The 16,627-nt window shown below is 39.2% G+C and overlaps 1 protein-coding gene across 9 annotated transcripts in view; it reads right to left on the bottom strand.

The window, feature by feature from the left end:
• The window catches only part of NOX4 (NADPH oxidase 4), a 118,158-nt gene that overhangs the window by 3,273 nt on the left and 98,258 nt on the right, over positions 1-16,627 (bottom strand). For 3 of the 9 annotated variants that reach the window (XM_083854726.1, XM_083854729.1, XM_083854730.1), the window contains one exon: positions 14,361-15,369. In XM_083854726.1, coding sequence (XP_083710852.1) covers positions 15,249-15,369 — 121 coding nt within the window. In that variant the 3' untranslated portion in view covers positions 14,361-15,248. Of the gene's footprint in view, positions 1-3,474; positions 3,595-4,042; positions 4,132-4,544; positions 6,235-11,840; positions 11,924-14,360; positions 15,370-16,627 lie in introns of those variants that run through there. The other 6 variants (XR_014589295.1, XR_014589296.1, XR_014589297.1 and 3 more) reach the window with 5 other exon arrangements.

The following is a 16,627-nucleotide window of genomic DNA, read 5'->3' as shown; positions in this document are numbered from 1 at the left end:
TTCATTCTGTTCTCCCTTCCACATTTTACCCAAATTTGTATTTTTAGCACCTGCCCTCTCCATTGAGTTAAATCTGCAATTCACCATCTGTGTATCCACATGTGTATGGATGTAAATTTTGAATCAGTCTTCATAATGAGCTGAAAATTGGCAGCAATGAGACTTTGTCATTAAAAATGGCCTCTAACTGTAATTTTTGTAATAAGCTTTGAGTTGGGTATGAAATAACTCTTATAACTACAAAATCAACTTATTTCTGCATATCCATCTTCCACCCATTAGGCCTTCTGGTATCCCATTTCATAAATGGACATTTCCCCAGAGCTCTGTCCATTACCTCCTTCTCTTGAGGGTATCAGTTATGCAGAATTCACATGATGCCAAAAAGTTCTCGTAATCTGGTCAATCAATAAAATACGTAGAAAAACAAGTACTTTCCCCACATACAGAAAAAAAAAATCCTCTTTGAAACAAGAATTTGGCAGCAAACATTAATTTTGGACCCTCACTGTGGCTTGGCACTTCACATCACATCTCTTCATGAAACTTGACTCTCCCTCGTTTCCTCCCAGGCTGCACTGTCTTATCTGAGCAGAAAAGGGATCCCTGGGAGCTCAGTGGTGGGATTGTCCCACAGTTTTGAGGCTGGTATAGTGATGGTGATGGCAGGTATGGTTGTGTATGTACAGTAGTGTGTCACACAGATTTTAAAGGAACTTGGGTGTATAAAAGCACCTCCCTGCTTTTCTTCACTGTTTTCAAGTCAAAGAAACATTCTCAGGCAATAATAAGCAAATAAGGCATTTTCAGGTCAATTACATACTGTTGACAAATTTTCACACATTTTCCTGAAACCAAAACAATGTTAAAGTGCTTCTGGTGTCTTGGAAAACTTAAACACAACCATTTCAATGTGCTACATTTTCAAACTGGTGTACATCTTCCCAAGCACTTTTGACAACAATGCCATAAATATAAATAGAGTAGTCTGCAGAGCCTCTTAACTCTTAGGGCAGAGCCATAAACAAGGCTTTCCTTGGCCTTGCATACCAATACACCCCTCCTTTTAATCAGGTTCTGTTTTTCCCCACCAGTGACTAGTGACAAGAAATTTTCTACCACATTAATATCTTTACTCACCTTCATTCCTTTGTGCAACCTATTACAAATAAATAGTCTATAAATACCACAGAAGAAAATATATTTCTGGAAGAAGTGCTAAAAGCTTAAGTTCTTTGCATATGACCCCTTCATGCAAAGGCAATAACATTTAAAAAAATGCTGGCTATTTGGTTACAGAGCTGAATTCATCAAGAAGGTGTATTAAAAACTTGAAGGCCTGGACCATTTTCTCATAAATGTATGGGAGATTGGCAAGGTGGGGCTCTGCTAAATTTACTATGGATTGATTACATTGTCAGATGACCTGTATGAAATATACACATGGTTAAATAGCTTGAAAAATACCAAATTATCAAAATGACAGTATTTGTATACAGAAATACTTAATGGTGCAATTATGAGAAAATGCCTTTTTTTTTTTAATTGAAGCACCACACACAACCCGGAGTAACAGAGCTACTACAGTCATTAGCTGATAGCAAAATACATATACTCATAGCAAAAATACAAATACTTCAAATACAAATAGTACATTTACTGTAATAGTAAAAGCAGTGCAAAATGTGTGCCTATGTTTGTAGACAGGCACTATAAGGAGTTTTTCCAGCTCCCCTTTCACCTGGATGATGTTACAGTCATTTATAACAAAAGCAAGTGAATGTAAGGTTTCTCAAGTCAGAACAGCAGCAATTTGTTTTAAATTTCATCTTGCCAGTTAACACCAGTGACCACTGAAGATACAGACCACTAGAGAATTTAGGCTCCAAGTCCTCTTTTACACCATCATGGACTTGGGATGTACTTTAAAATTAATTTTAGTCTTTTAATTTTATAGTTTGTGGTCTCAATTATTTAATTCAGAGGGCTGACTTTCAAAGCATCAACCTCCTATTAATATTCAGGGAGAATCAGACTCTAAACAACTCTTGTTTGAGAGCAGAAATGAAAACCAGGCTTTGCGATCTTCCTCACAGCTACTTCAGAAAATCAGCTCACATCTAGTCAGAAAGACTCTTTCCTTTAAGTGAAAAATATATGCTTTAATCAAAAAGTCTAGACACCAGGTCTTAAAAGTGGTGGCCTTTTGTCTCATCCTAGGAGCCATGGCACTCTAGAGCACCCAACAGGGATGTCTGCAGGGAGACTGTCACTTCAGAAATTGTGTTTAGCAGTCTGGGCACAGATGACAGATTGGGAAATCTCTGCAGTCATCCTAATTAAGGTGACATTCCCCTACAAGAAGAAATACTAGTGGAAAAAGTTACAGGAAGCCTTGTTTGCAAAATTAATCTGTAGAGATCAGAAACTGTGGCCTAACAAAATTAAGTTAGAGGTAAACTAGAAAATAGTTCTAGGGAGGAAGACAAGCTGCTGGTTATTCAGAACATCAGTCATCAATCCACAGTGCACAATTTCAGATTAGAAAGCACAGTGTTATTAAGGTCAGTCTAATGCTTATGCATATCCTAACAAGAAACCAGAAAGAGAAATGATAAATTATAGAGCCATTAAATTTATAGAATTTGAATTTGGGAGGAGTCGGAAAACAGATGAGAAATGCAAGTTATTTTGAGTCATAAAAATGATGTTGGTTTTCAGGAGAAACAATCCAGGTTGCTGCATTGATTACAAATTATTCTCATGTGCCACTCCAGCCCTCCTGTAACATCCCCATGCCTGCAATGCGCTTTAGGGCGCATTTAAGGCTCTAATTTAAGGAACCTATCAGGTTCCCTGCTGTGAACAAGGCTGTGACTGCATTGAACAGCTGCCCCCCAGCTTTCAGAGGCTGGTGGAACCAGCAAGGGGGTACTTATTCCTTTTGCTCGAGTATTAGAATCAGGAACAGGTGAGGAATCACCTGTGTGTACTCCTCAGATGGTTTAAATTTTTCAAATGTTCCAATAGTTTTTTCAAAAGTTTTATCTGCTGAGAAAATTTAGGTGTTCAAATAGGTTTTTCAAAAGTTTTATCTGCTGAGAAAATTTAGGATGGGGACCCAGCTGTATCTAACCATCACAGATACTTACAGCCCATATAATGCTATTTCTCCAAATAAATGAGTATGTTCACTGTAAGAACATTGGAGGGGGAAAAAAAAATCACATTTTAAAAGATTTTGTATCCCGGAAAGCAAAAACCCAAGTCAGGTGTATCAGAGCTCCCTGGAGTGTCTTCACCGGTTTTCACATCTGCCCCTTGACAATATGAGAAGGGTGTTCATTTATTTTAGGAGATTTGGTCCATTAAACAATTTAGATTCATGTGAGATTGGTGCCCAGGTCAGGCAGACAGCTGCTGCTGAGCCCACAGCTGCTATTACTGCCTGCTATTGCCCATCCTTCTGCTCACCTTGTTATCAAGAATTTTTCATGGTCCATGATGACCACAGAGTGTTGAAGTTGGGAGAAAGAAGCAGTTTTTTTGTTCCATCAGGAAAAAAGCAGACTGCAATACTTTCTTTGTTGTCCACTGTAAGGAGAGTTTATTATCCACATCAGCATTTTCAGCCAGGTTTTGTAAAAAAAAAAAATAAATAACTGTGTTCCCCTTTCCATAATCTTCTTCATGAACATTGAGATTTCTCTCTTGATCAAATGTATTTGTGAAATATAGTTTCCCATAAAAACTCTCCAAATATCAGACAGAAAATCAAAGCTCAAGAGCCAAAACACATTTGCCAAACCTCATTACTTGGCATGGGGAAGGTGAGCGGGAAAGGACATTCCTCTTAATGAAAAACACCATCATAATTTTTGAAAATACAATTTTTTCCTCCGATAACTCTGCCCTGCCTGCCACTGACCCTGCATATAGTATAACTAAACACCTTTTGCAGTTGCACAGATCAGGAACTTCTCCAAACTGCAGCTGTTAGCTTTCCCTATATTAATTTAACAACTAAAAAAAAATGAGAAGGAGTCTGTTGTTTTTTCTTTTATCTTGCTGCTCTTAAACTCCTTATTCTGGAGGGATGGTATCTTTTCCAATTATTGTATCAACACCACTCTGTAATGAGAAAGTAAAAAAATACAACTCTGAGATCAATATATATGCAGTTTAACTATGTACCCCTACTTCTCAGAAATAAATGACCCCGAACTTTTAACAATTCTGAAAAATCTCAGAGAAGTCTGCATACTTGCATTAATCTATGTCTGATGTGCAGTTTTACTATAAAAACCCACAACCCTGCCAAATGCAGAAATGATTAGGTAGGTGGACAGCCTCCAGAACATTCAACATCTTGCAGGAAGTGGGTGCCTTAGTCTGCAGTGCACCCAACATACCCCATAACACACCACCAGGAAGTGAATTATGAGTTTTAAACCAGTTGTTGCAGATTTGCTGTAGAATCAGCAGCGTCTTGAAGATCGTAATAAAATAGCAGCTCTCAGATTAATATCTATCAAAAGCAGCATGATCTGAGCATGCTGTGAAATACTTCACCAGAGCAAGCAGACTAAAATAAATGCCCAGAGCACGTTTCAATGTCAGGCACTTAAGTGTTTGGCACAGGCAGGGAGGATTTCTACTCGTTTCTGATATGGGAAGGAACTTTGCTCACCACCGTTTTGATGGGTCAGAATCAGGCAGATGCTCCTTTCTCCTCCCACTGTGCTCTAAACAAAGACAGAGTGTAGTGGAGTGATATTCTTCTAAATTCCAGTGGGTGTGATGAGGAGGATGAGATAATGTATTCTGCTTCTAAGGTGGTCTCTCAGCCACAGATACATAATGGAGTAAGCATGTGCCTCATGTTCTAAGGCAGAAAATTCCTGCTGTCATGCCAGAGGATCCTGGGTCTCCTGCAGCCTATCTGTGGACCCTGTGGGGATGTTTCAGCAAGTTTAGGGCATCACAAAGAGCATCAGAGCCTCTGCTAAGGAGTAAAATCCCAGCCTCCCCTACCAGCAGTAGTACACACGCACACATGCACACACACAGTGCTTCCATGATTAAGGCAGCATGTCATTAATTGATATCAGGTCACAAACAGCAACTCAAACATGTTTTGCTCAGTCTTGGAATAGTTGTTTATTCCAAAGTCATCAAGCTTCCTGTAAAGTAAATATCTTTAGAGTACAGTGCCATAATTACATGGTGTATAAACATATGGTGCTTTGTCAAATACAATAAGAGACATAAAATCACATCGAGATGATCTGCTAATATAACAGAATGTAAAAGTAACATCTGAACAGCAAAAGAACTCAGCAGCCAAATACTTTAGTTGTCAGGACTGCCATTAAGATAAAATGGCTAATTCAGACAAGTATTTTGGGCAAGAAGCCTCCTTTCCATACTGCAACCAGGATTTTGTATTTTAACTAAACAAATTTAAGATGAAGGACTATTTGCCAGGCAAATCAAAACTCTTTTCCAGTGTGGCTGTCCCCATTTTATTGGTAGGCAAAAAAAAGGCTGGATTTTAGAAAGAGACCTAATGCAGCTGGGTATAAAAATCTCAGTGGATTTGAATTCTTCATGTTACTCTGAAAATCCTAGGCAGAGTGACTGGGTTGCAAGGGAACTCTGTAAGAACATGGGATAAAGCTCAAGAGCCCTGTTTAAATCCTATTTTTCACCAATGGATTTCATCTACCCTCACAACACCATGTAAGAAAGGAACTCTACAGGAAAAAAGTTCTGCACATAACTAATAAAAAAGAGAAGAATAAATCAACCTCGAAAAATAGGAAGATAAAAACCCAGAGCTTTTTTAATGATCAGTTTTCTAGTTCTGTCTTATTATACAGACAACTGGTAAAATTTTTCCTTCATTTTACTGGAACTAACAGACTCAGAAAGCTTATTGCTTACTCTTAGAAGGTTTATGAGGCATGCAGGTACAATAGTGTCCTTCCAGTCAGTGAAACCCAGTTCCTCTGTTGTGTTGGGGGGCAGCAAGGTGAGGCTACAAAATGGGCTGTCTCATGCAACAAGAGTGTGACTTGTTATAGACATGAAGACTCTAAGTACTATCCTTTTTCTTAAAGTCAAGCTTGGGTGAAAAACTTACAAATGAAAGTTCAGGGCCAAATTTTGCTTTCTGTTCCACTTGGAAACTAAGCAGACATTTATCTTCAAAGAATTGTACCACATCCTGATCTATAAAAACATAAGAACAGATTGAAATTACATTAATATAAACAGGCACCTCTGAAAAGAACATTGAGTACTCAAAATTGTGGACATTTATGTGAATACTTTCCAAAATGGTTATCTTGCACATTGTACAAAGATATAAAAAGTAAATGTCGCCTTCCTTTTTAATAAATTATTCTTATTTCACCTCTAGTGGAAAAGATATATAATTGCAGAACTTGAAATTCAGAAAGAATTTTCTGGTGTCTTCCTTTTGGGACAGGGAATAGTGAAAGAAGAAAGTGATCAGAAGTGAAAAAGTTAAGACCCACAGCTACAGAGAAGATACTAATTTTTCAACCACATTATATATGTTAACTGTAAATAACTACTTCTGGGGCTCATTTCTTAAAAGAAAAGCTGGAAAGCTGATCTTAGTTTATTGACTTTTCCAATTTTTAAGGATTTCTATAATTTCCTTTGTGGCCTATATCTTCCTTCCTGAGACTGGATTTTAATTAATTTGACTAGTGGGATAACAGGCTAAGGTCTTTTCAGCATACTCACACTTGTACCACTGGATCCAGTTTCCTGTTTGTTTACCACATGAAACCCTCACATGGCTAATTACCCAAAGTAAGACAAAAATGGATCATGCCTTCTTCCTCACAGCAACCCAAGTCTAGACCTGTTACAGACATTGCCTGGAAAGTTCAGATGACAGTGTAGACATTAAAGAGACGCCTTGCTTTTAAAGGGAGATATTGAATTGCTGAAGCTCAGACTGTGGTACTATTGCTTAGTTTGAACTGTACTTTTTCATGCAGGTCGGAAAGAAAAAAAAAAAAAAAAAAAAAAAAAAAAAAAAAAAAGCCAAATAATGTTTTGCTATTAGAAAATACGTGGTGTTTTTGTTTTTTTTGAGCTAGTTTCAACTCTTCTAAGCATTTTGGAAGAATTATTTTTAAACAGATGTGTTTTGGACATATGAGAATTTTCAACATAAAAAAGATGTTTCAGATTTTTTTTTTGTTGGTTGGTTCTGAAAATGAAATCAGATTTACATAAAAAATGTAAAATCATAGATCTTTAAAGAAACTGCCCATATACTCATTATGGAACTAATACAGCTGGGCCATTCAAAATACTTTTTTGGACATTGGTTTGAGGGAAGATACCTCAATTATGAGTTTTCATCTCAACAACCACTAACCAAGAGAACCATTTCTTACTCAAATTTATGTTTCATCAAATTTGCTCCTGCAAATGATCAGAAGGAATACCAGAAAGACAAAAGCTCAGTGGGAGTAAGGGTTTCACAACCTGGCACATTTGGACTAAGGGTACCTGTCTCAGAAAAAGCTAATTAATAAGCCCAGAGCTTCATCAATATATAAAGCCTGGAAGAGGCTCCTGGTCACATCTGAATCTCAGTGAAAGCTCTGCTCTTCTCACAGCAGCATCAGGGCCTCCCTCTCAATGATGCAGAGCTGAATATATGTGTTGGGAACTGACTGCTTAACAGCACAATACTTCTTCTTTCCCTTTATAAACAATGAGCTTTCGAGCTCCCAGAAGCAAACAAACCAGGTGAGGAAATATTTAATCAGTGAAAGAAGGAAATTATATGCAGCTGATAAAGTAGGGGCTGTATGGAAATAGCAAATGTAATTGAAAAAAGAAACCCTTTTCATCACTACCCAGGGTCCTGAAATGCCTACATGTGAAAGCAGAAGCATGGCTTAATTTCAATGGTAGCCAAGAGATCTGACCCTCACAAAAACAAATCCCCAATTTTTTTTCAGGAGATGATGTAATCTTTGCTCTTACGAGTTTTCCCATTTTCTACACAGCTGCCCTTGTAGCACTGACCCTCCTCTGATTGCCAGAAGCATCTCCAGCATTGGGATGCTACCCCCCTCATTTCCCTGAAGCTAATCAAAAAGACTACACGAGCCCCATTGGATTGCACACACCAGGAGCATTATTGTACAGGCTGTATTGTATTGAGACCCTCTGCATTTCCCAAAATGGCATTTTCCTGAGTTACGGGAAACAAAGAGTGGAAAAAGCCTCCTAATACAATTTGTGCTATGGAGGGAAGAAGAGCACAAAAGGAGAACTATGTGATACATGGGTGATGATGTATCCAGTGATCCAAAGGTTCAAACACACCTCTAGATGAATGCTGCAGTTATATGCAGAGAGGCAGAGTGTATCTGAAAGCTCAGCTCCCTCTAATCTTCCACAGTGATGGAGCAGACCAACGTGAACGAAGCACAAATGAATCCAGCTCCAACAGATATTTCACTATTAGGTGGAGATCCCTTGCCAAGTTCCATCTCAGCCTCATTTTTAAGCTTTGGGGCATTATGTTTTTGTCAAAAAGTGAGTATCAAACTGTTAAACAGTCAAAAAGAATAATGTCATAAGTGAATCTTCACATTCATAGCAAATATTTTTTAATAGTTAATTATGTTGCTCTGATACAATAAAAGAAAAATGCAGCCCTTGTGTCTTCTCTGCAGAGATTTTGACATTAATTTTTCAGTAACACTACTGGAAAAATGGGCAGGGTATATTCAGTTGTGGGTGGAAGCTGGCATTCACCATCCTCACCTGTTCTAAACAGTACATGCCTTCAAGCATCTAACACCCAATGAGGTACAATAACATAACCTGCTTCCCTGTCCCTGAACAACAGCTTCTCTGAAGCTAGAGAAATAGAGTATGTCCATACCTTCAGCTAACCATAGAACTGTGACTGTAGCCAAAGGCCAGACCAGCTCATTGCCTATACAATTCACCCTCAGGTATGACAGCTCTGAGCTCCAGGCTTGAAAGTGCATGCAGGAGGCTCACCCAGCTCTGTCTAAAACACCTTTCATCTCACCCTGCAGACTCAGTCCAAGAGCCCCTGACTCTTCCTTTGCCAAAGCATAGCTAGGCCTGGCTTGGACTCACGGTTGTTCAGAGATGTGACAGCTAGTGTGGTGACCTGGCCTGCTTCTGATCATGCATCATGTATCACTGACGTGTTCTCCCTAAAACAGTTACCCAGAATCACAGGATAGTCTGAGTTAGAAAGGACCCACAAGGATTTAAGTGAATTGTCCATCCGGGGATCAAACACACAATCTCAGCCTTGCTTCTTCCCAGCAGCTTGCAGAGCTGCTGTGCAGCATTCCTAACCAGGCTGTGCTGAGTGCAGCTTGGGACATGGTCCACTCTACATGCTCTCTGGTATTTTGCATTTCTCTCAGACTATTCAAGGGAAAAGCAAAAGCTCAGAGGCGTTATTTATTCAATTCGGAAGCAACCCGCTATCACTGTGTTACACTTCCAACACACAAACACCATGACACAGCACAGGAGGGAACCCGTTATCCCTGAAAAGGAAATAGCATGCTCTTTGGAAATCAAAACATGTGCCCTGCTGTCGATGAATATATTCTTGGTTACAGCACAAGGAGGAAGTTTTCGCTTTTCCTCCCCCACCTCCCATCCAAATTTCTTCCCCAGGGTTGCAGAGTATGAGATGAGCAACATGACCTTGCAATGACAGAATTTTAATGAGTGACTGGTGCACCAAAAGTGATGCAGCAGCGTCTCCCTGCTCAGTGTTGCTATGTACTCTAGACATTTATGTAACACTGCTTCACATCCTCAAGGCTGTTCTTTCCTAGGGTCAGCAGCAACAAACACAAAATTTATTTATCAAACTGTCAAAGCTACTTACAGCTGACACAGAGAACTCTACACTCCAGTATTTAGGTGAAAAGGAGTTAACGGGCAAAGCTATTTCCCAATTCCACAGCTGCAGAATAGTAGATGTTTTTTAGAAGTAGGTTAACTTGAAAGAGTAAAGGTTTTATTTCAAAGGAATTGCTTATTTCCAGGGTGTTTGCTAAAATATACTAGTTTTCTTCTGGGCTTTAGCACTGAGTTGTGCATGGAAATGCAATGTATTTGCATACATTAGCTCTCAACCCCCAGGGAGAGTCTGTATCCACATCTAGAAAATGGGGTTTCCTTTTAATTTCTAACATTGAGAAGCTAAGAAGAATGTTTCCTCCCTCCCCTTGGCTCCCAGGTAGAAAATACCCTGTTTATTGTTGGCATTCATCATCCTCTCCTGCCCTCCTTGGGTTGCTGCTCTGTTGACACCAGTTTACCCGAAGCTTCAGGACCAGCCTTCCCTTTTATCCAAAGGTTCTGTTAAGAAGCAATCTACAGCTGGGACACGAGGCTTTTTCCAGTTTTCTCTCTGTGCCCATGTACTAATGGGACAGATCCACTGCTCTGAGTACAGATCCACCACCTGTCTCTTACAAATAGGATCCCTCTAGAGAGTATCACACTTCAGGCATAGCAAACCTTGAGGGTCCACTGCCCTTTAAGGAGAAGCATTTGTTGCTCAAAACCTTTGTGTCAGAGCATTCATTATACATGTCACTCCAGCAGAGGACTCAAGGTTTTTAACTTTAGAAGATGCTAATTAATCTACTGTGCCTACAAAGGAAATTTCAGTTTCTAGGATTTACTATGCTTAGTACAGGCACTAAAATACTAGGCTCTTTATGGAAATTAAGAGTCTCATTTCAGCTCTGTACATTTTGCCAGTGCATCACCATAGTGGCCTTAATGAAATACACCAGCAGCAGAAACAATGCAAATCCCAAATCAGTTTGCAGTTGAGTCATCAGCTATATTATATATATATATATATATATATATATATATATATATATCTCCCTGAAAAATGTACATTCATAGCTGAAAACCTCAGCTCAGCACAGGCACCAGTGGCATTTTGATTAAATCTTCTTGTTAAATCCTCTTGGCTAAAACAATAAAAACTGGTTGAAATCGTGAGGGATGGAAAATCGGCAGAAAAATTGGATGCATAATCCAGAGAAGAACAGATACACCTTGCCTTATATCAAACTGGTGTGTTTATGAAATGATTGCCAGGCTGAAGTGAAAATTAATCCCCCTAGAAATCCTTTTATTTTTCAAAAGAGTAAACACTGCATTTTAATAACTATGCCTCTTCTCTGACTAATGGTCCTTGAACCACTATAGGTATTGACTCTTTAGCTTCACATCTGCTTCTCCTAAGCCACATCTTGTGGTTTGAAACTATGACCTGGGGTGCATTAAATGTTGAGTAGAGGTTTTCCTCTTAGGCTGCTGTTCTCCACGTCCTACTAAACCATTACTTCTCTGCTCTGTTAGGCTGTTACAGCTGTAACTGTTCCCAACACAGCTGGTCTGCTACTTAATGTATTATCTGCCCTCTCTCAGCCAGCTCCAAATCTCTTTGCCCCCTATGTGCTAGAGGCTAGAAGAGGAGAAAAAAAGACAAGGAAAAACCCACATGGTAGTAGTAGTACCACATACTGAAACAGAAAACTGTTGCTCCAAACACAGGGCTGGAATAATCGCTGTGGAGGAACAGACTGTTCTGCAGACTCCAGTAGTGAAGGTCAGTCCCCACCAGGCCTTCCCATGCAACATCAGGGCTCATCTCTGCTGTTCTTTGTTGTGGCAGTGGACATTTACTCAGACAAGTAATCTCAGTGATATGGGAGTAGGTCTTGGGTATGTCTGACTAATCCTGCTGTTACCTGTGTAAAGCCCTGAGTTCCACACTGCTGCACACAAAGGCTGGACTCCTGTTGCAGAGAAAGGACTTGGTTTTCATCATGGTCTTAAAAAAAAAAAAAAAAAAAAAGAGTCCTGAAACAATTCTGATGAATAAGAACACAAAGATCCTGCTGAACAAACACTGAGAGGTCTGCAGCTTTGTGAAAGACTGAGCGAAAACTGGGATACAGGTGGGATCCCTCCCCTGCCAGCAGGACAGTTTAAAGTGCAAAGTGATGCTCAATTACATAAATCCAGTTGGTCTGCAAATGTGGAATTGAGTGCTGTCAGCCTCCACTTACTTTTCTGGCACTGAGTTATATTTTTACATACACTTGGCATTAGATATAAAAGCAATGGAATTTAAAAGAGGGCTTGACACTGTTTTGCAAGCTGGAGACACACTCAGAAAGAGCAATGACAACATAGCCTGTAGAAAGATTGTGTTTGTCATAATATCTGCCACTCCTGAAGCCAAGTCACAGTCACAGTCACTCAACAGCCCTTAAACCTTTTGCCTCTCTGAAGCAAATGAAGGTTTTAGATTTTCCCCAAACTTCCTCACCTTGTCTAGAAATTACTCAAATCAGCAACAGAAAGGTTTACCCAAAATAAAACACAAGCACATTTGCATGGCTATTAGACAGATCTTTCCACTGCTTGTGCACTAAAGCGATCCCAAAACATTAATTAAGACTCAAAACACTCCAGAAAGGCAGACAGTCCAGAGCTTGTTTTACAAGTGGGTCAGCTGAGTCAGATGCAGCACAAAGAGAGAAAGAGGACAGCCTGAATCTGCTTTGATCTTGCTGTGACAGCACTGCTTAATGTAACAACATGCGTTGAACATGCCTACAAACAGCATCAGTTCCTGCAACAATGCAGAGTAAGAGCACAGTACTAATATTACTGTTTTAATTATAAAGTGTTACCCGTACAGAAGCTGAGCTAGAAAGCATAATCTGCTTTAGCACAGAGCTAACTGCAAAATTAGCTGCTCATTATATGGTAATGGAGCTGATATCTGTCAGAGGAGATGTAAAACCACAAACAACATAGTGATTAGATGACTCTAAACTGTATTTTAAAAGCATGAGATATTAGATCCCAAAACTAGAGGAGAAGATCACTTTCTAGTTGTGGGTAACAGATGCAGGCATGATTTCAATCATCCTTTAAACAGCCAGAAAACAAATTATGCAGGACCTACAATATCCAGTATCTATACATTTTGCCAACACTTTTGTGTTTATTATAAAATCTATGCAGGCAGTATTAGAAATAAATCTTACTGATTAAAAAGAATCTAATCCTTTGCTGCACACCTCCACTTTAACAGTGATGGATGAATGAGATCCAGCAGGAAAATAATGGTCCTTTCAGCCTCAAAAAGAAAAAAATTAAAATCAGTAGCTGTAATGTAGGCTTCCATCTCACACTGCATTTCTATTTTGGCTTCCCTCATCTGGACTACTTCGAGAATTTTCGTCAGTAGGAATTCATCTATCTCTGGTTCTTCCCTTCCTCCTGGATTTCAAATTAGGCCGAGCCAGAGGTAAAGACTTCAGTGTCAGGTTTGGACACTGAAGAACACATTCCCATGGGGCTGCACTGATGCACCCTCACCCTGCCGCTCACCGAGTGCAACTCCTGAGCAGAAGCTGCCAAGGCAAAGACCAAACTTATTCCACTAGTTATACATACAGTATGCCTATACACCACCTACTAGAAAAATGTTTCCCTCTGAACACTCACATTGATACTTGCAGGCTTCTGTGCAGAGACTGTGTCCCAAGCAGAAATTTAGTGCCTTTCCCACTAAAATAAAAAAGATATTCATTGGAAAGATGTAAATGAAATCAAATGCACCTCCTTAAATACAGGTGAACCAGAGGCAGAAGAATTCTCAAGCCAGCCTCTGCCTGTGTATGCTGCAAAAACTACATTGTACAGCTCCCAGGCTTCTGCTAGAGATCAAGGGGAAGGTTTTCACCATGATAAAGTGATGCTGCTCTATTAAGAGACACTAGTGGTGCCTATTTATGCCAGCTAAGTGTATGATTCCTGTTTAAATTCCCTCATCTCAGCAAAATAAGAAAAAGGGAGAAAAGAAGAAATAAAGGAAGTTGGATTGGCTATTTGGATGGTGAAAAAAAGGTGCTCCTCAGAACCAAAAACTTATGAAGTGCTAGTTTCAACCCTTAGCTCTCCCATGGCAATTACAGGCAGAAAACAGCTGAGGGGAGGAGAAGGAAGGAGAGCTTAAAATTGGGATGTTTTGAGATCTTCCTCTATGGAACAAACTGAAAGCATACTGCAGCTCCTGCACAGTTTCTATCTGCACACATCATCCAAGGAGCCACAGAGTGAGGGATTTGTTCTCACTCAGCTGTAGATCTGGCCTCATCCTGCTTTCAGTGGCACCAGGGCAAGCAAGGGTGGCTCCAGGGAACACACTCAAAGGATCACAGTCTACCAAACATACTCTGGGACCTCTAAAACTGGATTTCAACCTGCTGTGTTGTAAAATAATCAGCCAGAGCATCAGAAAGCTTGAAGTATTTGATATTCAGGTCATGTGAGTGCAGAGTGAGTGCATCTTCTATGTTGACTGTGTGGTATAATAAAACTTCAGGTTCTATCTGCTCCTGTTCATTGTTTTTCTAGCTCCATCTTTATAGCTGCATAAATGATAATTATTTTGCAAACTCACTGAATACTGAATTGATGCAAGATACAGAGTTCTCCACGTACAGATGTGTGCTTGCCAAAAGGCTGTGACTAACATCATAGCAGAGGCTGCCCACTGGTGCTACACAATTGTGCCCACTTTTCCTTAGGTTAACTTCATTACAGAAGTAGACTAGCAAGAGTAACACTCTATATTTTAAATACAGAATCCCAGTTCTGCAATGTATAATAAGATCTTTAATATGGAGTATTTTCACCCCAAAGCCATAAGATTCGTATACCAACAAAAGCAAGAGTCTTTGTAATACGCTATGATTCGCCACTTGGATTAACCTGGGGTTTCATTTACTGATCCAGCTTCAGAGAATTGAAGTGGAAGAAGTTCAAACATTCTACAGATTCTTCTTCCATCAGTTTTTAAAGCAATTGTGTCTCTCCCCAGCTTCTGTACATTTTAATTAACAGAAACAAATCCAAAGAATCACTCCCACCACAAATATTGTGTGAGCACATTTGAGTAAAAGCATGATTATTTGTTGGTATACTGCTGCATCCATCAGACTTAAATAATCATAAATAAAAATATTTGTGCTATTCTTTGGTACATTTCTGTCTGTTTAAACCACAGCTGAACTTTTACATTGTACAAACAAAAAATTGCACTTTTATCTTCTAGAGAATCTTGCTCCAACAGACTTTCAGCTGAAGGATTCTTTATTGTACTCAAACCTTGTCCCATAAGAATTGCTGCTGTTGCTCAGTTTATGAAGTATCTTAGAGATTTTGTTTGGTCCACAGCAGAAAACTCCAACGGTCTTCCTGTGGGGGGGAAAAAAAAAAAAAAAGAGGGGAAGGGAAGTTATGACATTGTGAATAAACAGTAATTTCCAATAATAGGAAGAAGTGGATCCTGGCCTCATGGTATTATGCATAAGCCACCTACATATAGATTTGAAGGTGAGAACAGTTCACTAGATGATGCAGTTAATTTTACTGAAGCCACCATACCTTTCCCAAATATCCCTACAACAAACCGTATTATTTATCTGACTAAGACAACTCTAAGGAAGAAGTGCTTCATCTTAGTCTAAAGATACCAAATGATGAAATATTATTATTTTCCATTCTCTTTTTTTCCATGATTAATCACTTTTTTGTTAAAAATATGTCTCACTATAAAGATTTCCTTAGTGTAACTCATGAATTACACAAGCATATCCAGTCACTAACAGTGATTCGTTACACTGATAAAAACAGAGCACTACTAACCCATGATTATTTCTGGCAGCAACAGAATAATTTTACTGCTTTACTTTCACATTAGCATGTAGTTTTTCCTTCAACATCTATATTGGGAAATCTTACAAAAAGTCAAACACAGAGTATGATCCTTGTTCATCACCCATAGATCTTAGCCCAGGTTTTTTAGTAAACCTGACTTTTTCACACCACTCTACTGACAATATCTCTTTGCTCTCTGATCACCTTAAAAATAGACTGTAACTCAGACTCACATTCATACAACATTTGAGGGCTCAGAACTGTAGCTAACATAAGAACATAGGACATCCACGACAGCAGGACTAAGCCATTCACAATATTCACTATCTCCTTTTTTTTAAAAAAAAGATGAGGAATAAGAAAAGAAGCAGGGAAAGACAATGAAGTGCTGCCTTTCCTGTATCATGAAAAAAAAAAATTAATCTTCTTCCTGCTGAAATTGCGCCACTACAGAAAAAGATCTTAAAGATTTACAAGGATGAAGAAAAATGCTTTCAAGAGGGAACATGGCTCTAATTCTTATGATCTACAGCACTCACCAAGAGGCTGGAGATTTGGGTTCTGGGCTCAGCTTCCAGAACTGTTTTGGCATTTTATCCAGTAACTATTTAATATACAATATTTTAACACATGCAAAGATACTCCAACTCAGTTTAAAGCTCCCTGTGCATGTGTTTGATGAGAGGAGGGAACTAATATAAGAAGAAATCTCTGGTGTATACATGTACATGTCAGGTGTCAGGCAGCTGCTGGATTAGCAGGGCAGTGCATGCTGTACCAGTGCACAGCAACACTG

Source organism: Zosterops lateralis (assembly GCF_965231275.1).
Source record: "Zosterops lateralis genome assembly, chromosome: 2".
Lineage (NCBI taxonomy): Eukaryota > Metazoa > Chordata > Aves > Passeriformes > Zosteropidae > Zosterops > Zosterops lateralis.
Note: the sequence above shows the minus strand (reverse complement) of the source record. Positions and strands in the feature narration are given on the sequence as shown.